We start from the raw sequence: 26,903 nt of genomic DNA, 5'->3' as shown, positions 1-26,903 counted from the left end.
GCTGTTTCATTTGAAAATAAAAGATGCCCACCAGAACGGTACATTGGTTCCCTAAGACTCTTCAATCTTTTTAAATCTAGAATAGCGGCATGTTTGCTTTATGAGCGCATAAGCTGAATTTTAATAAAAAACAGTTATTACTGTGAATTATTCCCGGCACCAGGGAAAACAGCACAACAGTGTACTGGAAGAATAATTTGTTATTGTTCCTCCCCATGGCCACTTTGTACATTATTTAAAAATAAACTATTGGTAACATTCATATTGAATGTTAATATACCCACAGATACACACAACAGAACACACACAGACCCAGACATATACATGAACACTCACACACACACACACACACACACACGTACACACACTCACACTCACACACACATACGCACACGCACACACACACACACACACACACACACACTAACCACAAGGAAAACTTAGAGCGCATCTACGAGTGTCGAGGACATAATCAACACTTAATAGTATAGAAAAACCACAAAACAATAAAAGGAGACACACAGAGTGGAAGAAGGTAACAGAGAGCCGAGGAAACACCCAGAGACCAGTCATCTGAGTGGGCGGGGTGAGTACTATGAGCAATACCCCAGAACGTACATGGATTAACCTCTTCAGTTAAAACACGCAGAGTGGCTGGATGGCTACAAAAAAGAGCCATCCCCTTGCTGCCTGTCGTTGACTCTTTGAAGCTCTAAGAGCAGCATATGTGAGCCAAAAGGGAAGGAGCAGGAAAGGCTAGTTCTGGAAGATAGACACCAAAGGAAATCAGGGCTAGAAACACTTAGGTAAAATATAACTCAAGCTAAATAATAATTACAAGGTAAAATAAGGCCACCGCGCAATGACAAAGGGAACAGTTCACTAAGAACCCATAAGAATTATGAGTGTATACGTGCTCAGTGCTGAGACTCCTCAATACTTAACGGAAATCTCAATGGATACAAAGGAAGAAATGGGTATCGGGAGAACAGTAGCAGGATACTTCATTATCCCATTTTCAACAATGGCTAGGTCAACAAGCAGAAAGTTTTCTATAAAATATGGGATTTGAACTATACTTTGTGCCTAATAGACCTCCCAGTCATGAGTAGAATTTGCTGTCTCATGACAGCAGGGTATGTTCTTCCCCACGTAATGTGGAACATTCTTTAGGTAGAACACAAGGTAGAACAAGATAACAAATTCAAGAATCATATGGACAATTACTGCCTTATATTTACTATAAAAATAGTAAGAGATAAATGCTGGAGAGGACAGGGAGAAGGAGAACACAGACTGGTATAACCATTAAGAGGACAGTATGGAGCAAGCCATTCCTCTTCTGACTCTAAATGCAATGATGTTGGATCCCTGTAGTGCAAGGAAATCTGCACTCCCCTTCTCTTTGTAGCATTATCAACAATAGGTAAGATGTTGAAACCACCCAAGTATCTGTTCATAGTTGAGTAGATGAAGAATGTAATAGACACACGATGGGGTATCATCAGCCTTAGAAAGGGATGTACTTTCATTATCCACCACATGGATGGGCCTGGAGGACACTCTCTTACGTGAAATACTGCAGCAGCCACATAGAGCTGACAATGTCTGCAACTCTAGTTCCAGGGGAACATGATGCCCTCTTCTGGATTAAAGACATGTGGTGCATAGATAAACATCAAGGTGACACATCTATACACAAAATGAAAAGTAGATCATAAAAACAAAGATTCACCATGCTCTCTGACTTCAGTTTTTCCAGAGAGAGAGAGAGAGAGAGGCACTACCCTACTTGTGTTTTTGAGTGTTAAGCTCCATATAACATACCCGATATATTATATGTAAGTTTTCATGCATGTAGGCTCACAGGAGGACTCCATAGTCCTGTCTAAGACCAAAACCCAGTACAGCTAGGATTAGACTGATGTTCTGGGATTAGGTTATAGAAAGCACCCATGTAAGAACACGGGATGGGTCCAGAGTCAGGCAGGTGGGTTATGCTTTTGTGCACTGCAGTAGCTCCAGTGTGACAGTTTCAGAAGGATTTAAGGGAATAGTGACAGTGGTGACAGTAATCGAAGTCACAGGGATGGAGCATGTTAAGGAGCTTTTAAAACACTAAAATGTTCTTAGCTAGCCTGTGGAATGATGGTTTCAGTATGTCATCTTCTTACTTATATGTCATTGTACTTGGCTCAGATGTGCCCCTGAGTCTAAGGAAATCAGCATGGGTGGCCAAGTGATGTCACAGATCATTATGTAACTGGCTAGAACTTGCTTTAGCTTCAGAATCCAGTGTCCTTTGGCATTAGACTTCAGACTTCATAAAAATGATACACACAGCCAAATAATGCAGTATGGCACCTGGAACATGTGCATGTGCGTGTGCATGCTTGCGTGCGCACGCATGTGTGTGTGTATGTGTGTGTGTGTGTGTGTGTGTGTATGTATGTGTGTGTGTGTTAGTAAAACCTTCTTTAATCTGGCAACTTAAAAATTCAAACATAGAACAAGATTCACTTTTAAAAAACTTTTGTGAAGGATAAAGAATATTAAAGGGGGGCCTAGGGAGATGGTCCAATAGTTAAGAGCATGCATTCCCTGCCTTTCCACAGGACCCAAGTTTGATTCCCAGCACCCATGTTACATGACTCACAATTGTCTGGAACTCTGCCTTCAGTGGACTCAAACCCTCTGGCCTCTGTGGACACCTGTATTCATGTGTACAAACCTACAAACACACACACACACACACACACACACACACACACACCTTACAATTTTAAAACACTTTAAAATTATTTAATTTTTATTGTTTTTAATTAATTATGTGTGAGTGTGTGTGTAAGTACGTGTGTGAGTGTATATGTGTGTGTATGTGTATGTGTATGTGTGTGCATGTGAGTGTGTGAGTATGTGAATGTGTGTTCATGTGAGTATGTATGAGTGTGTGAGTGAGTGTGTGTGTGAATATGTGTGAGTGTGTGTGCATATACATATGTACAATTATGTGCATACATGAAGGCCAGAAGTTGACATCATTGTCCTTTTTGTGCCACTGCCCACTTTGTTTTTTGAGACAGGTCTCCCTCACTGAATGAGTAAAACACTGATTGGCTAGCTTAGTTGGCTAGTGAGCTCACTCCTCCTCCTATTTCCCTGCCCTCGTCCCCTTGCACTAGGGTTACAAATGTGAATTGCTATGCCTGGCTTTTAGGTTATGATTGTGCTGAGGATCCAAGCTTCGGTCCTCATGGATGTGTGGCCAAGCACCTTACAGACTGGTCCATCTGCCAGGCTCTTCTGTGTGCTTGAAGTTTTTGTCCCATGTGAAACAACTGTTGGTGTAACCTATGAGGCTCTCCTGCCAGTCATGCTGGGGTGCAGCCTTGTCATTCCTCTTTATAAATATCGCCTCCTATTCTAAGAAAGCAGCTTCCTTCAATAGGAATGCATTATGAATGGTATATATTATTACATTTTTCTAATACTTGTAATAAAAATGTTAAGAAGAACATCTGGATAATATAATTTATTAAACATACTATATAAAAATATTTCAATATAAACATACAAAACATTATTATAACCTATAACTAGCTCACAATTTTGGTATGCATTTTGCAATTGTAGCAATTTACAATTTTAGTTTGAATAGCAACATTTTCAGGTACTCAGTAGCTAAATATGGTGGATGGTCATCGGTATAGCTTTGTGGGGTGGGAAATGAGGTAAATCTAGAAGCAATTTCTGTTCAGTAGAAAGTTACAATATAGTCAGCAACTATAACTCACACACAAAACTACCTAGCTGTCTTTTACAGTGTAGGCCATTCTGTGAGAATTATGGAATTTTGATTTCTTAAAAAAAAGCCACAGAAATATCATAAGAATGTTTCTGTTTTAATCCCAGGTATGGGGTATGGGGGTGCTTCACAGCAGCTGACTATGATTTGCCTCGGGCTCTAGCAGAGCTGTGGTTTTGCCAGCTGCAGATAGTTTCCGTGACTGTGTGACATTTGGAATTCTGGGTACTTTTCGGAGGGCATGTAAATGCTAGGGTCCTGAGAGGCAGGACTGGTGGTGGTTGGCCAATCAGGGAGGGTTAACTGGGTTAACTGTGGTTTGCTAGTAGTTGTGCTCAAAGAAGAAGCCTCTCTCTCTCTCTCCTCTCTCTCTCTCTCTCTCTCTCTCTCTCTCTCTCTCTCTCTCTCTCTCTCTCCTCTCTCCTTTTTTCTCTTATCTAATGATAGGGGGTAAAACTAGGGGATAAAGGGCGGGAAGAAGATGAATCTACAAAGTCTCTAAGACCAGCTACACCATGCAATTTATCTATCTATCTATCTATCTATCTATCTATCTATCTATCTATCTATCTATCTATCTATCTATCTATCTATCATCTGTCTGTCTGTCTATCTATCTATCTATCTATCTATCTATCTATCTATCTATCTATCTATCTATCTACATACCTAATTCTTAACATTTTTCAAGACCAAGCAAAAACTGACTAAGGCTCATGTGAAGATACAAGTGTTTAAAAAGAGGAGGAAACTATAACTACCGACTTCATGCTCGGCTCATTTAAACTCATTTAACTCCATCGCTGTTACCAATATATCGGTTGTTTTAGCTCCCTATCATTTTTAAAAATTAAGTCATGATGGTGAATTCAGACTGGGAAAAACAATGAACTTATCTGGAGAACATCACATATCAATGAGACAATGAGACAGTGCAGAGTAGAAATAATTTTTTTTGAGGTGCCTGGGGAGCTGTGGTTTAAATCTGGAATCTCCTACTTCTGTCAAGTATATATCCTGTTTGTCTCATATCCCGAACAAAGCTGATTACATAACCGGGTCTCCCCAGCAGGTGTGAAACTATTTTTGGAGTGTGTGTATCATTGCTTAGAAGTGAATTAAAACAAACATGTGGGTTGTTCATCTACACGGAACAGGGGAGGGGCTGATCAAATATCCTTCAGAGTGAATGACTACAATGCGGGAGATACATGGTCTAATTGAACTGTGACTCTGTTCATTGTGTAGAGACCAAACGAGCCCCTCCTTGCTAGTACAGGGGGCCAGTGATGTTTCTCTGATAGGAATTCTGGAGTCTTCAAAATAAACACATTATGGGTGTCAAATTTTAGGTCCTGCACCAGATGTCGTCTCAGACAAAATCTACCAGATCAGCAAAACAATTGAGGAATATACCATATGCCCCGACCTTCGAATTGACCTATCTCGGCTAGGAAGACAAGAATTTGACCTGGAGAACAAGTTCAAACCATTCAGAGGTAACAGATGTTTTGAAAAAATCAGAAAATTTTCATGCATGGGACAGCCTTCCAAGTGGAGCACATAGGGTAGATTCTAGGTGTCCATGGAGTGTGGCAGTCCTGGTTGGTGATTGGTGGTTTCTGTAGGGAAGGATACACATGAGAATTACTGAATTAGTCATCTGAAGAGTGGCGCTAGCTGAGTCATTGGAAAGGTTATGCAGTACAGAAAGAAACTGGAGAAACCTCTGCATTTTGATTTAAACACTTTCAAAAGCCACTCTCTAAACTGTATCATTTTCAACATAGGGCAAGGTTTGTAGTATCATAGCATTCATGGAATAGACCGCGGATCGCCGAAACTTCCTTTTCAATAATTCCTAAGCAATTAAGGCAACAATGCAGGTGAATAGAGTCGTCAAACTTCTCATGGTGGTAGGAGTTTCTTTGCCAGGCCAGAGCCATGTAATTCTGCTTCATGAACCATGACCGATAGATAACCTGCTGTATACCAGGTACTGTCTCCAGAGGTTTTACAAAGGAACTCAGTAACTTCCAAGTATTTTTAGGCAACCTTTTCAAGAATTAAAGGAACAGTCTGGCATACACTGTAACCACAGAACTCGGGAGACTGAGGAAGCAGGGTCATTAATTGAAAGCTAGCCAGGGCTCCACAGAGAGGTGTTGTCCCCCAAAACGGAAAACAACCAGAATGAGTTCGATGAATACTAGATGGGTGAGTGAATAAACTATAGAAGAACTAAGAACATAATTTATTATTTTACATATTCAGTTTGAATACTGTAGCAAGAGTCATACTGAGAATGTGTACCTCACCCCGTTTTATTCAATTAAAATTGTACAAAAGGCACATCGGTAGCAATAGGACGACTAACTATCTTTTATTCTTTTAGTTCCTCTACAAGATTGGGTACTGTTTACATTCCAATGGTGTCCTCATTTTACAAGTAATTCATCTAGACTAAAAAGATGAACTATCATGGGCACATGGTTTTTAAAAATATAAAAATTTCCTTATGTGTTTTTTTCTTTTATCGGATATTTTTATTTACATTTCAAATGTTATCCCCCTTTCTGGTTTCCCCTCCAGAAACCTGTCCCATCTCCCCTTGCCCAACTTCCTTGATGGTGCTCCCCCCACCTACTCCCTCCCACCTCCCCATCCTGACATACCCTGCTCTTCCTATGGGGTTGCCAACCCCTTCAGCTACTTCAGTCCTTTCTCTAACTCCTCCAATGGGGACCCTGTTCTTAGTTCAATGGTTGGCTGCGAGCATCTGCTTCTGTATTTGTCAGGCTCTGGTGGAGCCTCTCAGGAGACAGTTATAAAAATTTTTAATTCTTTATGAATTTTATGCATTCATACAATGTGCTTTGATCCTACTCACTCTCCCAACTCCTCCTCATAAGTTCTCCTGGATTCACCTTTCCAACCTATGCACACAATTTTCCAAGTCAAAGAAGAGCTTAAAATATACCCGTTGGTGGCAAAAGCACTGGGCTACTGATACCACTTCTTTCTGGAAAAGTTTTGAGTTGATTATCTGCTTGTGAGCATTTCCTGAAAGCCTTGTCATGCTCAGGAGAAGCAACAGGGCCCACATAAACAATAGAGTATCATTATTTGTTCTTCAATATTTTCATACATGTAAACAATGTATCTTGATCATGTAAACAATGTATCTTGATCATGTAATCAATGTATCTTGATCATGTAATCAATGTATCTTGATCTTATCACCTCCAATCACTCCCATATACTAGGCTTTTAACATCTCCCTTCCTCTCTTATTCATGCTCTCTCTCTCTCTCTCTCTCTCTCTCTCTCTCTCTCTCTCTCTCTTTCTGTTTTGCTCTTCTTGTTTATTTTAAACCACTGAATCTGATTAGTGCTTCCCTGGTTGATCCATTGCTCGATCCTGCATAGTTGCAGTGAGTTCCTAAGTACAATGGCCATGCCATATGTAGAAGACAGGACTTAACACCACTCTTCCCCATCCTCCAGCTCTTTCCAGCTCTTTCTTTATGTCTTCTCTTCTGCAGTGTTCTCTGTACATTGTGAGGAGAGGGGATTGAGAAAGGCATCCTATTTAGGGCTGAGCACTCATTAATTACTTATCAACTCTTGGACAAGTTATGAGTTCTATTTTAACTCTTTTCCACTTCAGAAGAAGCTTCTGGGGCCAAGCTTGAAAGCAACATGAATCAATTAGTAATATAAATATAAAAAATATAAATACTTATTTGGCAGTTTGGTAACATGCCCATTTAATAGTAATAGATTTTCCCTACAGCCTATGATCTCCTAGCTTATGGACTTTTGACCAGGTTTATAGTACCAGGGATTAATTACCTCTTGCAAAATAGGTCTCAAATCTAATCCAGAAGCAATTGGTTACCCTCTAAACTTCTATGCTGCTTTTGCACCAGTGAAAAGTTTGTACTTTTATTAATCTTGTTAAGGGTGTACACATGCAAAAATGTGCTCATGTAAACAACTAGACTTCATCTGTGTTATAGCTAACAAAGTAATTTAAATATGCCTAACTATACATGATTAGATGGACAGGGGCTCTAAGATGGGTGAGAGCTTTCAGGGTGTTACCACCAAGAAGAAGTTATAAGTATTTTAACTGTTTTGGGCATATTTAAGGTTTTATAGTTTCTGAGAGACTTGAGTCTTTGGAGAGCCCATTGTTATAACCACATTGTTTCTAGGGCAACTTTTAAAAAGTGCTGGTGAACTACCAAAAGAGTATACATGGACTGACCCAGGGCTCCAACTGCATATGTAGCAGAGAATAGCCTTGTTGGGGCACCAGTGGAAGGGAAAGCCCTTGGTCTTGCCAAGGTTGGACTCCCAGTGCAGGAGAATATAGGGGGGACAATAAGGGGATGTATAGGGGGAATACACCCGTATGAGGGAGGGGGAGGGGAGGGAATGGGGGCTTGTGGACAGGAAACCGGGAAGGGGAATAACCTTTGAAATGTAAGTAAAGAAATATATAATAAAAATTAAAAAAAAAAGTGCTGGTAGTACTCTGGAAGTTGGTAAAGAACTCCCTGGTTCCCCCAAAATAATTAGGAGATAATCCTTTGAGATAATTTGTGTGCTGTATTCTTACTGTTTTAAGTGGCGAGCAGTGCTTGACTTAACTGAAAACAAATAGTCCTTGGTGTTGAGAGCATGTGTTAGATGACGAGAGTGTTTGAGTTTCCTGCATGTCTCGTTTCCTTGAACTGCCCTCGTGATTATCAAATATTCCTAGGCAAAGAATTGAAGAAGTAGAATGAAATTTCCAAAAACACCTTTTATTGTAGAGTAAGTAAAATGTCTAAAGTATCTGAGGTATTAAATCAAGCATTTTCAGATGGATAGTTCACGGACAGTGATTTTAAATTATTTTCTGAGTTAATAGTCTCCTCATTTCAGAAGATGATTAAGTACAGTCTGTACTCCTTAAAAAGCAATTAAATTTGACTGCATATTCATATATCAGCTTAAATGTAAGGAAAGTATTGTGAGACATGTGCTTGACCAGGCGAAGGGGTAATTTATACCACACATTAAGTATTGTACCTGGATGTACTGAAAGATTATCTGGATGTACTGAAAATTTATTGAAGATTGATTGATAATACCTTTAACATAGGTTTAAGTATTTCAGCTTCGAAGCAAGAGGACACTGAAAAGCACACACACACACACACACACACACACACACACACACACACACACGGGTGCCCCCACACACAATTAAAGAGATAAATGGATGTAACTATAAATTTAAAAAGCAATACTTTTTTCCTGGACAAAATTTTAGTTCCCCCAAATTAAATATTTACTCCTCCTTGGAAGAATACTTTCTGAGCATTACTTGTGTCTGACAGATGTTTGAAAACGGTGCCATATTCTGTGCGCTGGGTTTTCATGAGTTAAGTAAAAAAGTTTGCTTGGGCTTCTCAGTGACACACTGGAAAGCTTGTGTGTTTCCTGAGCATGTGCAGATGGTCTGCCATTCCCCTGGAGATTAGGTACTAGGCTGAGTGGGAAAGAGGGTTCACGTAAAGTCGGAATATGCCCCTCAGCACCAGTTCTGTGCTTGGATCCAGTGTGCACAATAATGTGGAAAACAAAGCCACAGCTGGGGTCACACCTTTATGTGTTTGTTTCACGCCAGCTGAGTCATTGTTTGGCTAACCCCACAGGAAGGACCACTGCATATGTGAGTTGCTTGTTAGCATTGGGGTGTGTGTGTGTGTGTGTGTGTGTGTGTGTGTGTGTGTGTGTGCAGCTGGGGGAAAGAGGGGTGTTTGCTGACAAGATGTGGGCAGGCGTGACCCTAAACTTGTAAATTCTTCTAGTGGTTCATTTCTTCCTTTGCAAAAAGAATGTGGAATGATATTATTTGTACCTTTACTTATGGGAAAAGTTTGAACCATTTTGGTTGTGCTATGATTTGAGGTTTGGTCTGGAAGTGGACATTTCTCTGCCGGTGTAGCATGCAGGTTATGCTGGGACTTTGATCAGATTTTCCCAACATTAGGGTAGTAATTCTTTTTATGTCTGTAAAGATCATTTCCGGGATGCTCCCTGACATCCCCTTCTGTTTTCCCATCATCAGTGGAGATTGTGGACCCTGTTGACATCTATCTCAACCTCCTTCGGACTATCTTTGACTTTAACGCCATCAAGAGTTTGCTGACAGGGCCCAGCCAGCTGAAGATCCGTGTTGATGCTATGCATGGAGGTGAGCCCCTGTATTTTTTTTTTGTCCAAATGCAGTGTATTAGAATCATTAAGGAGACCTCTCTGTTTTCAGATACATATAGAATGTTCTAGAAAATTTTAGGACTCTACTTTCTGTTGATGTAAATGCAAACAAAAAATCGAACCAATAAATTTGGGGCTTTACCATATCTACAGTGAAGTAGATCAAGACTGCCTGTTTGCCTTGAAAATTCATGCTACATTTTATAAACCGTGGAATAAAAGTTATCATGGGAAAAGTAGCTGCCCAACTCCTTTCTGCAGTCAATGTCTTACTTGCCAGTGTCAACCTTTTTCAACCCCTCCACTGATTTTCTTTAGTATTTATCTCCTCGTTATGAAATATCACAAATACACAGATCTTTATTAATTTTTAACTTTCAAAGGCCACAGGCTTCTTACTGGACTTTTATAGCCAACGCTTTACCTCTCCTAGCCGCTCCTAGCAGCTCCTCATCTCTCTTCTGCTTTCCTTATTCTGCCTCTTCTTGAAAGTCACACAAGTGGAAGAACAAACTCAGTTGTCTTTTGCTTCACATCATTTGGCACAGTGTTTTGTAAAATGGCGTTTGAGGCACACACGCCCCTTCTTGTTCTTTGTTGAGTAATATTCCATTTCATTGACGTACCACATTTTGTCTATTTGCTGGTTGATAGAAATTAACCTTCCTGCCCTGGTGTTGGACTACTTACAATGAAAGGTGTCATGGCAAGTCACAAACAAGTCTTTATGGGAGTGTATGTTTCCATTTGTTTTGGGAAAATTTCTAGCAGCAGGATTGTGGAGTCTGATGGTAAATAAATCCTGAGTTACATAAGAACACAGCTGTTGTCCAAACTCCTGTTACACACAGCAGCAGCAATGGCGATGGCTTCAGTGTCTCTGATTCCCAGCAGCACTCTGTAGTATCAGACTTTTAAAAAAAGATTTATTCATTTATTATATATGAGTACACTATAGCTGTCCTCAGACACACCAGAAGAGGGCACCAGATCTCACCACAGATGGTCGTGAGCCACCATGTGGTTGCTGGGACCTGAACTCAGGACCTCTGGAAGAGCAGCCAGTGCTCTCAACCACCGAGCCATCTCTCTAGCCTGTATCAGATTTTCTTATTTCAGACATTTTGCTCCATCTTGTTCACCATTTTTAAGGCATTCTCCCTGCATGAAGAGGTTTCTCTCTGCCGTTTACTTCAGACTCCTGGTTAGTGCATTCTGCAAGATTTTGGTGACCATTGGCTGCCTGGCGTGCTGAGTATTTGTTGGGACCATGAGCACACTTGGGTCCCACCCTCCCTGGGCTTTGCTTGGAGGGTCTGTTGTTAGGATGTTTTGTTACTACTTCTTGGGCTGATCCAACTCTCAAGGAAACGCTCTTTCAAGTTCTTGGCCTGATCTGGCCCAGGAAAAAGACAATTACCTCTTCCTGAATTTTTTGTGTTTGTGTCTCACTGCCTGGCTCCTACTGTTTGTCCATCTTCAAATTAGTCACCCTGGCTGAGGGCTGAGGAACAGATTGTCAGATGGAGGTCAACTCCCTAGCCATGGGGACAGTGGGATTTAGCTACACCATAGTCATATGGGTCATGTGGGCTGATTGGGAGAAAGATATGTTTCTTTCCAAAAGAAACCCAATGCTTCCTCTAGAGAAGGGGACATGGGGACCAGGTCACAAGACAAGAGATGTTTATGGTGTGACCTCATGTATATTTCAGCTGGTAGGAGTACATGGTGATTTTATCACAGGCTCACTCCTCCTTTGATTTTAATAGCTTCCAGTTGTATGGTCCTCCTACTAGTACCCCTCTCAAATTTATATTCTTCCTTCAAGTCCTACTCAAAACACTGCCTTCTCTACGAAATCTCATGTGTGAGTATTGTTTTCCTAAGCCGTTGAGTCCAATTAGACACTTCCCTTTTGGTTTCAGCTCTCCGATCATCCTTACATTGGACTTACCTCACTATTAGAGAAGAGCCCAGGAATGTAGGTGTCATGCAGGTGTTATCCCCTTTAATCTGACCCTTTCAGTTCTTAACATAGAGGTTCAATGTTAGGTCTTCTGGTCCATGGAACTTCTACTCTTACTTAGCATTCATTGTTTTGCAAGAGGAACCTGGTTTTATACGAAGTTTCTGGGATCTACATGCTGACTTGGCAACATGACAACAGTTGTGCAAAGGGAATTACTGGTGCCCTTTAGTGCTTTTAATATACTCAGTTGGAGTGCTTAATACACGAAACACAGCATGTAATAAATCATTATTATATAGTTGATTTCTTTAAGTCAGTGTTTTATGAGATCACAAGGAAAAAATTTCATCTTTTTGGATGATTGACATCTTTTAATCTGCTCCACAGAGCGTCTGGCACATGGTAGATGATCAATAAATGGGAACTGATAGGATTCTTATTTTATATTGTACCCTAAAAATGACTGTGTAAATTGTTCTTCTTTTGGACGATTAAGTGAATTATTATCTTTTTATTACCAGAAAGGAAAAAAAAAACCCAGGGAAGAGTATTCTTCAAGTATTTTTATGTTCTCCTCTATCATTTTTTTTTTTTTAAGTTATGGGGCCCTATGTAAGAAAAGTTCTGTGTGATGAACTGGGAGCTCCGGCCAACTCCGCCATAAACTGTGTCCCATTAGAAGACTTCGGAGGGCAGCACCCAGACCCAAACCTGACATACGCGACCACCCTTCTGGAAGCCATGAAGGGGGGAGAATATGGATTTGGAGCTGCATTTGATGCTGATGGGGTAAGTGAGACCCTCTCTCTCATCGTGTGATGGAAGAAACATCAGAAACCAGAGAATCTGGAGCTCGTGTGCATGGGGCGCTGGGTTTGGAGCTCACGTGCATGGGGCGCTGGGCTCGGAGCTCGTGTGTAGGGGGCACTGGGCTCGGCTGTGGCTCTGCAGTTCCTTGCTGGCTAACACCATGAAACAGCTACAGCTTTTCTTAGATTCAGATTGATGTATGTTATTTAGAAATTATTTCTTAAAAAAAGAACAGCCAGGCAATAAATTTTCATTTGTTGCTGGCTTCGTTGAAAGTACCACATTAAGAGACTGGCTATTTATCCATTACTACGGCTCTCCAGTCCACGTTGGGAGAGGAAGGGATTGAGTCTGTGGAAGCCACTGAAGCATGAAGGAGCTGTGCACTCCTCAGCAAGAGAGAGGATCGGGTTCCAGCTGTATCAAGATTCTAGGCCCCTGAGGGATTTACATGGTTTCTCACACTTCCTTTGGCCAGTTCAAATTGTTTTAGGTGGTTTAAGTGGCAGGAAAGTGGCTCGTGTTAATGATGGAAACTGGGTACGAAGACCGGATGCTTCTTCGTGATAATCTTCACACGTTCCTTCCCACAGGACCGTTATATGATCCTTGGCCAAAATGGCTTCTTTGTGAGTCCCTCAGACTCCCTCGCCATCATTGCTGCCAACCTCTCTTGCATTCCTTATTTCCGTCAGATGGGTGTTCGCGGGTTTGGGAGGAGTATGCCAACCAGCATGGCCCTGGACAGGTAAGAAGGGACATTACTATGATGTAGCACATGGTAAACCTCTGATGCCAAGGCCCATTTGTTGGTGACTAGAAATCATTCTCCCTGCTCCACTGCAAGCCTGGTCACAGCCTGGGGACTCCAGGATATGGTGTGATATAGCAGCATGAGATTCGAGTGGTCTGAGCTGGGCTCTTTCTTATTCGATCTCGATGTCTTACCTTTTTAAATCTATAATATGGGGATGCTAACAGTGTCATCCTTGCATTGTGCTTTCTATCACCAGAGGTGCTTGCCTGTTCCAGATGTCACTTAAGTAGAATCCTTCACTTTCAAAGGATTTCTTTGTTGTTGGCTTGTTTCATTTGATAGTTTGTTCATCCATATGTATTTTATTAAACACAGTAAATATCTCATAAATGTGTAGTCTTCCTGAATCTGAAGGTATAATATATATGTATGTATGTATGTATGTATGTATGTATGTATGTATATTAGATATGTATGTATATAATATATATGTGTGGAAAATGAAAATAGCAGGGAGTTTGAGGTCAGATTATAGTATGTACGGGACTCAGTTTTCATCTTCATTTGCTGAGTAAAACTCAGGATGCTACACTACAGGTTGCTTTTAAAGAATGAAATGACAGAGAACATACAACAGGTGGTTCACTCTGGGGCTGCTTGAAAGTAGGACCTGGATTTGATCAAACCCAGAGCCTTGCTAGGCAAGCTCTCTGCCACCAAGATACGATTCCTGCTCCTATGTCTGATGTTTTCAAACAGTGTTTATTCTCATAAGAGCAGAGCATGCACACTGCAGAAAGTTAGAAATCACAGACAAATGAGAAGGCAGACTATCGCACTGTTCCCAGAGTGATAGTCTATGGCTATAGGTGAATTTATCCTTGTAGTGAGTCTTGTTCTGTGTGTGTACTGTACAGATATAATTAAATATGTAAAATAACATACATGATACCAATGTATAATGCATAGTACTGAAAAGATCAGACAGTTCACACTGCTGTTTCTTATCAATTTATAATATTCAATTTTCTAGTAATACATTTTTTGTTATCTGAAACTATACAATGTTTAAATTCCCTCCGAATGTCCCCAAAATATTTTGAAGGTTTATTTTCCCAAAGTAAGCTCCCATCCAGCACCACATATTGGCTCTGGTTGTGTCCTGTGGTGCTCTTACTTGGCACGGTCCCTGTCATTTGCCAGAGATATTTGGAGATCTGGTCGGTTGGGTTGTCCTGTAGAATTCCTCCTTCTCGATCCTGTGGCTATGTTCTCCTGGCGTTATTTTTTCAATCATTTATAATGTAAAAGTATGCTGTGAAATGTAAAAGCTTGAGAGTTTAACTCAATGAGTTCCGAAAGTGTAAACATGGATTTAACCGCCATTCAGACAAAGGTGCGGATTGTTTCCAGAATTCCCCAAACTCTCCTATCTCTTCTGGTTCCTGCCGACAGCTAGTGCCATAATTTCTACCACCATTGTGGGCTGCCTGTTTTAAACTAGACGTGGGATCCTTTGCCATCTCGCCCTCCACGAATCCCTTTTTGACTTATCCTTATCATCGCATATATCAGAAGTGTATCTCTCCTTGCTGTGCAGTATATTAATATGTGAGAATATCACCATTTGTTTTTTTCCAGATTCTCACTGATAGACAGCTGGGCTCTCTGTAGCTGGTAGCTTTTTAAGGGTTTTGTTGTTGCTGCTGTTGACACATTCTAATCACATCTGGGTAAATATCTAAGAAGAGATATTGTTTTTTTTAGGGTAGTTGTACATTCAATAAGGTGAAAACTGTTTTCTAATGTATGCATTTCTCAGAAATGTGGGGGTCGTAGTTGCTTCATATCCTTGCTGATATTTGGGGGTTGGGACAGACTTTTAACTGTAGCTATGCTATTGTGTGATAGATATCATTTTATTGTAGTTTAAAATCTCACCACCCCGTAAGTGACAATTTTTGACTATTCTGTCAACTTACTAGCTACTCATTACCATTTTTCATTATGTATTCATTCAAAGGGCATTTGCATGTACTTAAAGTTGGGTTACTGTGTTTTATGTTATTGATTTGTGGAGGTTTTAATATATATTTTTGGATCAGTCTTTTGTCAACTCCAGTATTGCTTGTCTTTTCCTTGCCTGTAGCTTGCCCCCATCTTCTCTGTGTGTACAGGTGTGCACATGTGTGTGTTTGTGTGCATGTGTGTGCATAAGGAGGTCAGAGGTCAATGCCAGGTATCACCCCTCATGCTTCAGTTTTGAGACAGGGTCTCTCACTGGCCTGGAAATCATCAAGCGGTCTAGGGATCTGTGTGTCTCTGCCATCCCAGGGCTGGGATTACCAGTCTGCTATCACACCCGGCTTTCCAAGAGATTTGGGGCATTGACTTCAAGGCATGCACTTTACTGACTTGCACTATCTTCTCAGCCTCTACTTTTCATAATGTCTTTCGATGGTCAGAGGTTCTATATTCTTATTAAATTCAGTTTGCTAATTTTTCTTATGCTTCATTAATTATGTTGTTACTCTAACTGCTTTTGACATCTTTGAGAAATATTTGCTTACTCTTGTTGTGTGATGCTATTCTTGGGAGATGTGAGCGAACATCTACTCACCCCAGGAAGGAGTTCAGGACAGAACAAAGTCAGGATACCACCAAAGTCCTACTTAGTGAACTGAGGTTTATTGGGGTTTTTTACAGGAGTTGGGGTGAGGAGTTATTTACAGGGGCAGAAGTGACTGAAAGACATCCGTATCATCCAAAGCCCTCTCTTTCTTGGGTGACAACTCATGAAAGTTGGAAACCAGAACTCCCTACATAGCCTGCAGGTAGCTCAGAAGGCTGGAGATGGTCTGAGCCTCTTTGAGTAGCTAGCTGATCTGTTTCTTCCAGGTGACTTGGCTGGTCTTAGGCTAAAAAGCTCAGCTTATCTGAGAATCTCTCAACAGACCTTACAGCTTACATATGCTTGGGGAGGGAGGGGCCTAGTGTACCTGATCAGTTTCAGGGACTTCCTGAAGCCATTGAGTTATTTATTTCCTAAATCTTAATAAGCTTCCCCCTAAGATGGATGGTTGGTTCACAGAGGAAATTGCTATCCAACACTTTTAAGGTCAGAAAGATAATTTCCCTGTGTCTGTCTTTGAATGCTTATGACTGTGGGTTAGCAACCCTGTCCTTTCCCTTGAGGCCCTGTCTATCTACTGAAGGTGGACTCTTTGAGTTCCCCCTCTCCAGTGTTGGGCATTTTGGCTAAGGTCACCCCCATTGAGTCTTTACTTTTGGGTTTATTTTTACGTGTGCTGTGAGGTAACAGTTGAGGATTATCTTTTTCCCATGCTCAGCTGCTCCAACTCTATTAATTGCAAGAATTTCCTGTCCCCTGAACAGTATTGATTTCATTGTTACAAATTGACTGGAGATATTCAGCTCTTTTATTATCCTATTCTATTCATCTTTGTAAACATACCACGCTGAACTCAGGTCAATTCTCCTGACATTTTTATTCTTTGTCTAATTAGTTCATGCGTCTCTAGTAGGCTCTCTCCATTACCACATATGTTTTAAGGTGATGTGTCAGCTCACACCAGAGCCCCTTGAGACCTTGACTGAGATCGTGTTGAATCTATGGAGACGTTTGAGGAGGATTACATTTTAATGATATTGGATCTTGGGGTCCATGGATGTATTTCTAAGTAGCCTTTCTTCAGTGTCTTACATATAAACTTGAAATTTTTAGTGCAGCAGCCTCATGGTTCTTGTTACATGTTGATCCTGTTGTAAGAAATGGTTTTTTAAAAAAGAGAATTATTTTATTGTTTTTAATTTTTATTTATATGTATGTATGTATGTATGTATGTATGTATGTATGTATGTATGTATGTATCTGTGTGAGTGAATGCCATATGGTTCTGGTGCCTAAGGGAAGGATACTGGGCATTTTTATGTACCTTACTTTATACCACAGGATTCTACTTAAACCCAAATTTATAATGTGGACAGAATTTGCTTCTATCTCACTTATCTTGGTAATAGTTTGTTGTTGTTGTTGTTGTTTTTGTTTTTTGAAGAACTTGTATCAGTCATTCCTCTCTTTGTGTTAAATCAGGAGAGTTAAGAGCCTTGTCCTGGCTCCCACAGTTAACCGGAAGCTGGCAGGATTTGACCTTGTATCTCCTGATACACTTACTCAGGGACCCAGAAGGGACCAGCCAAAGCAGTTGAAAACATTGCCTAGCTCTCCTGTGGGGTGGCCAGCAGCTTCCCAAGCCATGGCCAGGAGCAGGACGTTTCATTCTGGCAATGGAAACCATTTGTCCTCTTTTCTCGTGGAAATGTCCCAGGAGCTCTTGATTTCACTTTATCCACTTTCCCAAGAAAACTTCCGTTCAGTCAGAAGCCAGAGGCCCTGCTTAGAGATTCACAAAGGGCCTGTTCTGATACGTGAGTGACCGTTTAAAAGGATTATTCATGCTTGCTGGTTGGGATTCAGAATTCTGTGGGGCTCTGACGTGCTGATTTGTTTTGGGCATTTGATCTGGCGGGTAGCTCCCTTGTGGATTCTCGTGATGGACACTTTATGAGCTCCTTCCTTCCTGGTGAACAAATGCAGGTTGGTCTTCTAGTGGTTTTCCAAAATCACATGTTGTTATTATTACTGTTATTATTAAGTAAATGAAACCATAGGATTGTATCCACAAATGCCGGGGTAACAGTGGACGTTTGAGAGAGAGACAATTTAACTCTTGGTTTTTCAGAATGGGCAGGGCACCTTTGAAACTGATGAGTTATCCCAACTTTTCATTGTTCACAGATAAAGCTGATGCTTTTCAGGAAAGACGTTCATTGCCTTTCTCACAGTGTCACTAAGACAAGGATTCCATTCACCCCTGAATAATACACTTTCAGCTTTGAAAGTGGCATTCTTTGGGGACCCTGTCATCTGAATGTGTCTGGTTCGTGGCACAGATGAGCTGGGTTGTTGAAAACGTTCTGGGTCAGATGATTTGAGAAGCAATGCATGTTCAAAGTATGTTTGTGGCCCGAGGTCCGTCTCCACCCACATGAGGTACTAAATAATCCCTGGTGTCATCATCATTCAGTTATATTTATGAAGCTCCCATCTGTGCTTGGGGCCATGCCGAAAGCTATGCAAAGCAAGGCAAACACGCAGGCTCAAGCCCTACTCACTAGGGAGAGTTCTACTCTTACAGGAGGCTAGCACCCCTGAAGACATCCAAAGGGTCCAGCTATGAGAATGTTTTGACTACAAACAAGGCCACAAAGGGTCCATATGTATAAACAGGACAGTGACACACTAGTGACCGTCAACCCTCCCTCCCCCCTCTTTTGGCTCTTGGTGTCCTGCATTTATTCATTAGAAACCATTTTCTAAGTACATTCTATGTCCTAGATATGGTCCCCTGCTACAGTAGAACTCACCGTCTACCAGGGAAGACAGAAAATAACATGTAAAGAAAAAAAAATATAGACACACGGATTGGAATGTGAGCTATGAAGTTAGGAACTTGGTACCATAAAACTTGGTGAGGAAGGGGCATCTTGCTTAGAAATGGTAGTTACAGAAAGACTCTCTGAGGAGGTCACAGGTAGGTCATGGGCCAGCAGAAACGTGCAGCTGGGCCTGGCTGTGAGGCGGGGATAAGGAGTCCCATATAACACATATGAAAACACTTACCCCCGAGTCTGCGGTTGGCTGCCAATCCTCCGTCTAAAATATGGACTGTAGCTTATCTTGATCACGCTCAGCTGGCTCGTGGAATTCAGACAGTGTTAATCCTGCAAGTATGCGAGTTTCTACTGATGGATGGTGACCTTGACCCTTGCCACATCCACAGATCTGTGCAGCTTCGTCTCCTGAATCAGCCATGATGTACGTGGCCACGAGACACATAGTGATGAATTAGGGCCGACCACTCAGCTTCCATAGATTGCTTTCGAGACAAAATGGTGGGAGCATTTTGCCTCAGCAGATAAATATGGCCGTGTCTCCTAGTAAAACAGCAGAGGAAAAAGGCAGGAAAGCCTTTATCATAGATGACAGTGAAACTCTTCACACCCATCAGAACGAGGGCTAGAAGGAACTGGTGTTCTGAAAAGAGCTTTTACAGATGGCTTAGTGGTTCAGAGCTACTCTAGCAAAGGGCCAGAGTTTGGTTCCTAGCAAGCACATTGGTCAATTCACAACTGCCTGTAAGTCAAACTCCAGGAAAGCTGATACCTTCCTCTGCCTTCTGCTCATATGCACACCCTGTTCACAGATATCCATGCAACACATCATCAAAAGATTCCAAACAAGGGCGGCTTCCCAAAGAGAACCTGTGGGGGCATGAATGAAGTTAAGGAAACCCCCAAGGTCAGAAAAGGATAGGGGGGCCGATGTGATCAGTAATCACTGATGGGAATCCCTAGGGCAGGAGGATCGAGGGCAAGGATCAAAGGAGCCCAGCTCCAGTGCACTTCTGCAGCTGTGAAAATGGCTGTTGCATGAGGATTGAGCTTGCAGGGAGAGAGAAGTAATGGACTCTGTCCTCTCCCCCTGTACTCTCCTGCTGATGCCTCCCACTGACTTAACCCAGAGGGAGCCTGGGAGTTTCCTTTGGGAAGAAGAGCAGGACACTGAGTGAAATGGGAATCAAGGAATGGAAGGGGGGCAACTAGCATGCCAGCCAGCCTTTCTGCCCCTTTCAACTTGCTCACTATACATCAGTCTCTCTCCTTTGGGGACCTCAACTTAGACAGGTTTGTCATGCCTATCATTTTAGAGTTGGCCTTTTATCATCATCACCATCATCACCATCACCACCACCACCACCACCACCACCACCACCACCACCACCACCACCACCACCACCACTACCATCATCATCATCATCATCATCATCATCATCATCATCATCATCATCATCATCATCATCATGTTTCTTACATGAACTAGGGTTTTGGTGCTGGTGATCAAACCCAGGGCTTTGCACATGCTAGGCTAAGTGCTGGACCACTGGCCTATGTTTCAGACTGGAAGGTTTCTTTCTTATCGCTTACAACATTCAACATTTGCGTTTTCTCTGACTGACTGCTCCAACAGACCACGGTGGCGTGTTTGAGCATCCCACTGTGTTTCTGACTCAGTCTCCACTTTCTAGTCGTGTGTTTGCTGCTCTGGTCCTCGTGTTTTTCTTCCTTGGGTCATTGCAATAACTGCTCGTCTTTATCCCATATTCTGGATTCCCCTAAGGACATTGTTCTGAAGCACAAATCATACCTCTCTCCTTCTAAAAATTTTCTCATGTCCTCCAGTGCCTGGGTCTACAGATCTCACCAGTCCCCTGTTATGGTGTCTTCTGCCTCGCATATACATGTGGCTATGGTTTCCCTGGTCCGTGACCTCTTCAGCGCATGTCCAGGCGCTTCTCTGTGGGAAGCATGATGCTTTTACCTGCTCCTCTCAAGCTCATTGTTTTCCTTTGAAGTTTGGAGTCCAGCGTTACCTTTGAGTCTTGAGTGTCAAAGACTCTTCACCTTAAAGAGAGTTTGAGGCTTACTCTGCATGGATCCTTTGCCACTATAATAACTGGAGTTAAAAGCACTGTCTCTTTCCTCATAAATCGGCACAGTATTTGTTTTTAGTGTACACTTAGTAAATGAATGAGTGGTGTTTCTTCACTTCCGGTACTTACCATTTTGGAAAATGGCTTGCAGAACACCACAGATCAGTGCACACAATTCTGGAAAGATTACTGTGCACTGCCAACAGACCTCCTCTAACTCTTGTACCAAGATAGATTTTTGTGATGCTACCCCTTGGATACAAGGGAAATAGACACACATACTAAGAAGAAAACCAAGGTGGAAGTCTTGTTTGGGTGTTATAAACTGCTTAATTTGTGGTTTTCATGAACACGTGTGTGCCCTTTGAGAATTGGATTTTTAGAAATGGCAGGTGAGTACTGAAGTCCGTGTCACATGTGACTTGATGGGAGAAGAAATGACAGTCACGTTCTGGCTAATAATTAAAATCTGCTCCAACCTGGGTCTCTGCTGCATGCCTTAGTAGACAGGAGAAGCAGCGAGCTCACTATTAGGATGTTTAGAGCAGTGGTTCTCAACCTTCCTAAGACCGTGACCCTTTAATACAGTTCTTCACATTGTGGTGACCCCCCTCAACCATAATATTATATGTGCTACTTCATAATTGTAACTTTTCTACTGTTATGATTATAACGTGAATAGCTATGTTTTAAGATGGTCTCAGATGACCCCTGTGAAAAGGTCGTTAGATGTCCCCCATGAAGGGTCACAATCCACAGGTTGAGAACTACTGGTTTAGTAGATGCCTGGCACTCCTTCCTGTGTAGGGTTTGTGTTCATGTCCCGGGAAGGATGACGAGAGTGTGTGTGCCTGGTATCCAGCATTTCTAAGTGTAGGAATCAGGTGGGACAGTAGTGTAGAGGAGGGCGTTTGTATGTGCAGCAGGAGTGAGAATAGAGACTTCTGAACAGAAGGTATCCGGGCTTCTGAGGGTTGGAGAAATCATCTTTCTTTCAAGTTTTCAGAATCATTACATTCTGCTCTGTCAGTCTGTCAGAAAACAACTGTTGGATGGCCTGAGCTCCAAACGATGTCACTGTCGTTTTCCTCCCAAGTGAACGGAAAGATAAACGACTTCAGAAGTCCCCTTTCTTGGGCTGCTTTATCCGTAAGGATTCTTCATCATCCCTGAGGCTGCCCTGGATGGGTGTTGAGATTGGCAAAGGTGTCCAGGACCCCATTCTCAGCTTTTTTTTTTTTTTTTTTTTACTGACACAGTTCTCTTAGCCTTTGGGAAATCATATTGACCACCCACAGATTTCTCCACGCTGAGCGAATCCCCTGAGCATCCTCATGATTTTGCCTGGGGTTAAAGACTAAAGCAGGGCTTCAGAGATTTCCAATAAATCAGTGGGGATCCATTTGTGTAGCTTTGTTTTGATTTGTGGAAGATGTGTTTGCTTAAACAACCTCCTTCTTCCCTCATGACTTAAAATATGTATCCGTCGCCCAAATGGTGATAGATAACACCAGATACAAATAAATAATTTTAACACACAAAGGCCTTGTAACTTTGATTCTGCTTTTTTTTTTTTAAATTTGTTTGTTTGTTTGTTTTGAACACGTGCCTTTCATTAGTCAAGCGTGGGAGGAAGCACTTCCTGGCTTTACCATGGGACTTCCAGGAAAATGTTGACAGGAGTTCAGGGTAAAGTTGGAACGTACACCCTTGCCCCAGGATCTGCCTGAAGCTGTAAGATCAGCGTCGGCAGCTGCACCGAGGGTGTTGATCTGGTTTCAGTAGCTTTGCCAGGCTGTCTTCTGTGGAAGTAGGCTAAGCAGATAAGATTCCTTCTCTGTGAGAGTTTTAAATCCAAGACAGGCAACACCAGTCACCCAAAACCTAAGTGGTATTAATGAAGTGTGATGAGTTTCTTAGCAGGGAATGGGCTAGCTAGCCCTTGCTTTTCAAGTTCCTGTGCCTAAAAGGAAGTTTAAAAAAAAAAAAAAAGGACTCTTGGCTGTCTCTGCACAGATGCAAGTGGAGGCCTAGCTTGATTCGTCCTCAGCTCAGCTCAGATCTGGTTTCTACCTGAGGTATGATTGGATTTACAGTCGCTTCTAGAGTCTCTGATAGCATCAGTGGTTTATATCCCAGCATTGAGGACAACGCTTTGATGAGTTCAGGCCTGTATTTGAGACGGCAAGATCTCTATCTAGGACTCGGATTGTATCTGTCAGGACCTTTGTACAAAACAGGGGAGAAACTAGATGAAATGGGACCTAAATAGTTAAGCTGTGTTGGGTCCACACAAGGCATAGGCTGGCCTCAGTTGAACCTTGATCCAGCAGCTCATTTAACCTGATCATTTTCCTTTCTGCTTTCCCTTGGAAGGTGTCCCTCACATCTCCAGGCTCCTCCCTCTGGCTCTCTAGGGCAGAGTTGATGGAGCAAATGTCTACAGGATTTCTAGACCTCACAGTGCTCTGCTTATGAGGCTGAGAGACAAAGACACTAAACACATTTCCTTGAGACTTGACTCTGGTTAGAGATTTCACCAGGGTCATAGCCAGTAGGATGGATGGACAGCCTTAAGCCTCTCCTACTCCTTAAACAGAGCCAGGATGATGGTCATCCCTTCTTAGATCAAATAATGATGATGGATACATTTGTTCTTTTTGCCCACTGAAAGTAGTAATTGCAGTGACTTTGGAGCCCATTAGACAGCAAAGTGCTGTGAGGTACATGAGTGTGTTGGGGTACAGTTTCAGAAGGGAATTCCCCTTCTTTTTACCTCTTAATGTTCCTCCAAATCCCCCATTATTCACTGATGATGAACAAAGCATTAAAATGGCAATGGCAGCCCTTGCCCATGACTCTGTTGTCTGGCGCTGTTTTTCAAAACAAGTTTTCTCTGTGTGGCCACTCATGACCTTTACACATGTGAGGTCACACAGTCCTCTGTTCTTTCTTATCCACATGCCCTTGACCCTTTTCTTCCTCCCTCCCTTCCCTCCTCCCCCTCCTTCCCTTTTCTCTCCTTTATTTTCCTGTCTTCTGTTATATTTTTCTTTCTTTTCCTCCTCCTCCTCCTCCTCCTCTTCCTCCTCTTTACTTCTCACAAACCATTTTTAGCATTTCCTGCATTCTTGGACCCACTGTTTGGTTCAGCATTTTACTTCTAGTGCTGATCTTCCTCATCACCTTCTGTCTTCATCAAGCAAACTTCACCAAAACAAAATTAATGAGTATTTTTGAAAGGCATCTGACCAGATTCTAAGAGGGATACCCATCTGAATCTTAAGGACAGATAGGGAAGTGTTCTGAAATCATGATGGCCCTGCATCCTAAAGATGTTTTATGCATGCATAGGGGACAGCTGGGAAGATCAGACATCATTTGAGAAGAGTGACATTTGGAACCACCAGGGTAGTGATGCTCCTATAGAAACAGGACATGGTCCTCTTTGTGCTCCCCTGAAATCTGTGTGCAGACTGCCTGTGCTTGACCTCTTCCTTCCTGGCTTTGTGACCTTGGGCTGGGCTACCTACCTGACTCTTCTGGTTTCCTTTCCTCAATAAGGATGATAAGAACACTCTCCTTTGTGAGTAGTAAGTACATGGGGGACACAGCTTAGAGCAGTGGTGTCCATGGTAGGAGCTCAGGGAAGGAAGGCGTTTTTGTCAGATGGTGTTTTCCAGACACCAACCTGACCCATGGTGGGTTAGTCTCATATTACACCAGTTACTTTTCTCATTGCTGTGAGCAAACAGTTGACACAAAGCCATTGAAAAGTAGAAGGGTTTATTCTGGCTTATGGTTTGAGGGGGTCATTCCATCACGGCTGCGAAGTCATGGTTGCAGAAGCAGGAGGCCGGGAGGTCGCAATATATTTGTAATCAGGCAGCAGAGTAGGAACAGTGAGCATGACTCATCAATAGAGCCTCAACCCTCGCCCCAGTGACCCACTTCCTCTGGGGAGGCTCCATCAGCTCCATCAGCTGGAGACCAAGTGCTCAAACACATGAACCTATGGGAAACATTTCACACTGAAAACACACTTAGGACTTAGCCTTTAAAGGTCAGTGGCTCGAGTTGGCCTCTGTATCCTCCATGGAGAGAGGTTGTGAGGTTCCTTGTTGTGGGTTCTGTACACACCACAGCACAGCAAGGCTTTAGGAAACTGCTGTGCAAATGTCATATACCCACAGATTTTCCGATTATCTGGTGATCAATGACTGCTAATTTTCTTTAGCTCTTCTTTGCATGGTCATTTTAGCTAGTGATGCGGGACTTGGTCTACTGCCCTTTGACCCATCCTTTAATTAATATTTTTAGAAGTTGCAATAAGTCAGAGAAGTCTTTGGACCTTCGTTTCCTCTAGCGGCACTTTCATAGAAGCATGTTGGATGCTGCAAGCCTAGCTCTTCTGAAAACTCGCTTGGTGGGAGGATTTTTGTTGTTGTTTTGTTTTCCTTTTAGAACACATCTGTGTCTGTCGGCATGCCGGCCAAAATCCATTAAATCCCCTAAACATTTATCTCTCCCATTAATTGTGATGATAGGGCTTTGACTGTATAATGCAGACATCCCACTAAAACATATGTGAATTGTGACCATATTGTAAGCATTTGCCCATTTCCTAATCTGGTTAGTAGTTCAGCCAAAAACTACAAACGTAAAATATGAGAAACACCATAATGAGTTGATTTGTGATAAACTTGTTCACGGAGAGATTTGTGAGAACGGATTTCTGTAATTTCCTAATAGCAGCTGACCTTAATTTATTGCTATAAGTGTTTATTTTCTGATTTCATATTAACTTTGCTCCTTTCTCTGCTAAGCCACTAGCCAAGTCTTCTTATGCATCACAGATAGATTCTAGAGGTGGAAGTATTAAATATTTAACCTCTCAAATGGAATTTCTTTAAATGTATCTTATCAAATCTGATAGAGCTAAGAATATTAGAGACTTGAATACAGTGAGTGAGTCGGACAAGGTCCTAGAGATTTCTAGCGAAATCTCTCATCTAATGACATTGGGGGGGGGCACAGACTAGGTTGTAGCTCTGATTGGACATGACTAAGTTAAGATCACTGTATTATTATTATAACAAAATACCTGAGGCATCTAACGTTGTAAACAGAAAAGGGTTGTTTAAGTCATAGTTTTGGAGGTTCCAGGGCATTGTATGGCTTCAATTCTGGTGAAGGGCCTCCCAGCTACAGTCACATCATGGTAGAGGCACATGTGTGAAAGTGCTTAATATTGGCAAACAGGATGTTAGGGAGACAGATGTTATGTACTGGGGGTCTACATAACCCTTTATGAATTTACCCGCAACAGCTCAAATATGCCTTATTAGACCCACATTCCAGTGGTTCCACTATCTTGGAGTCTAAGCTTTTCACTACATGGGACACAGTTTAGCAATTAAACTATACTCAAAGTATACCAGTAGGGATAGCTACGGCTGCCACTCCTCCTCCTCTTCCTCCTCTTCTTCCTTCTCCTCCCCTTCTTCTCTCCCCTCTTTCCTCTTCTCTTTCTTCTTTCTTTTTCTCTCTTCCTCCCTCTTCTCTTCCTCCTCTTCTTCTCCTATCTTTGTTCCTATTCTTCCCCTCCCCTCCCCTTCCCCCTCCCTCCCCCTCCCTCCTCCTCCTCTTCTTCTTTCTTCTTCTTCTTCTTCTTCTTCTTCTTCTTCTTCTTCTTCTTCTTCTTCTTCT

The 26,903-nt window shown here is 42.0% G+C and overlaps 1 protein-coding gene across 1 annotated transcript in view; it reads left to right on the top strand.

The window, feature by feature from the left end:
• Pgm5 (phosphoglucomutase 5) overlaps window positions 1-26,903 on the top strand; it is a 173,842-nt gene that overhangs the window by 29,337 nt on the left and 117,602 nt on the right. The window contains exons 3-6 of the mRNA XM_032891741.1: window positions 5,158-5,304; window positions 9,933-10,058; window positions 12,652-12,842; window positions 13,457-13,611. Coding sequence (XP_032747632.1) covers window positions 5,158-5,304; window positions 9,933-10,058; window positions 12,652-12,842; window positions 13,457-13,611 — 619 coding nt within the window. The remainder of the gene's footprint in view (window positions 1-5,157; window positions 5,305-9,932; window positions 10,059-12,651; window positions 12,843-13,456; window positions 13,612-26,903) is intronic.

This window comes from Rattus rattus, chromosome 2 (assembly GCF_011064425.1).
Source record: "Rattus rattus isolate New Zealand chromosome 2, Rrattus_CSIRO_v1, whole genome shotgun sequence".
NCBI lineage: Eukaryota > Metazoa > Chordata > Mammalia > Rodentia > Muridae > Rattus > Rattus rattus.
The sequence above is the reverse complement of the archived record's forward strand: the minus strand, read 5'-3'. Positions and strand labels throughout refer to the sequence as shown.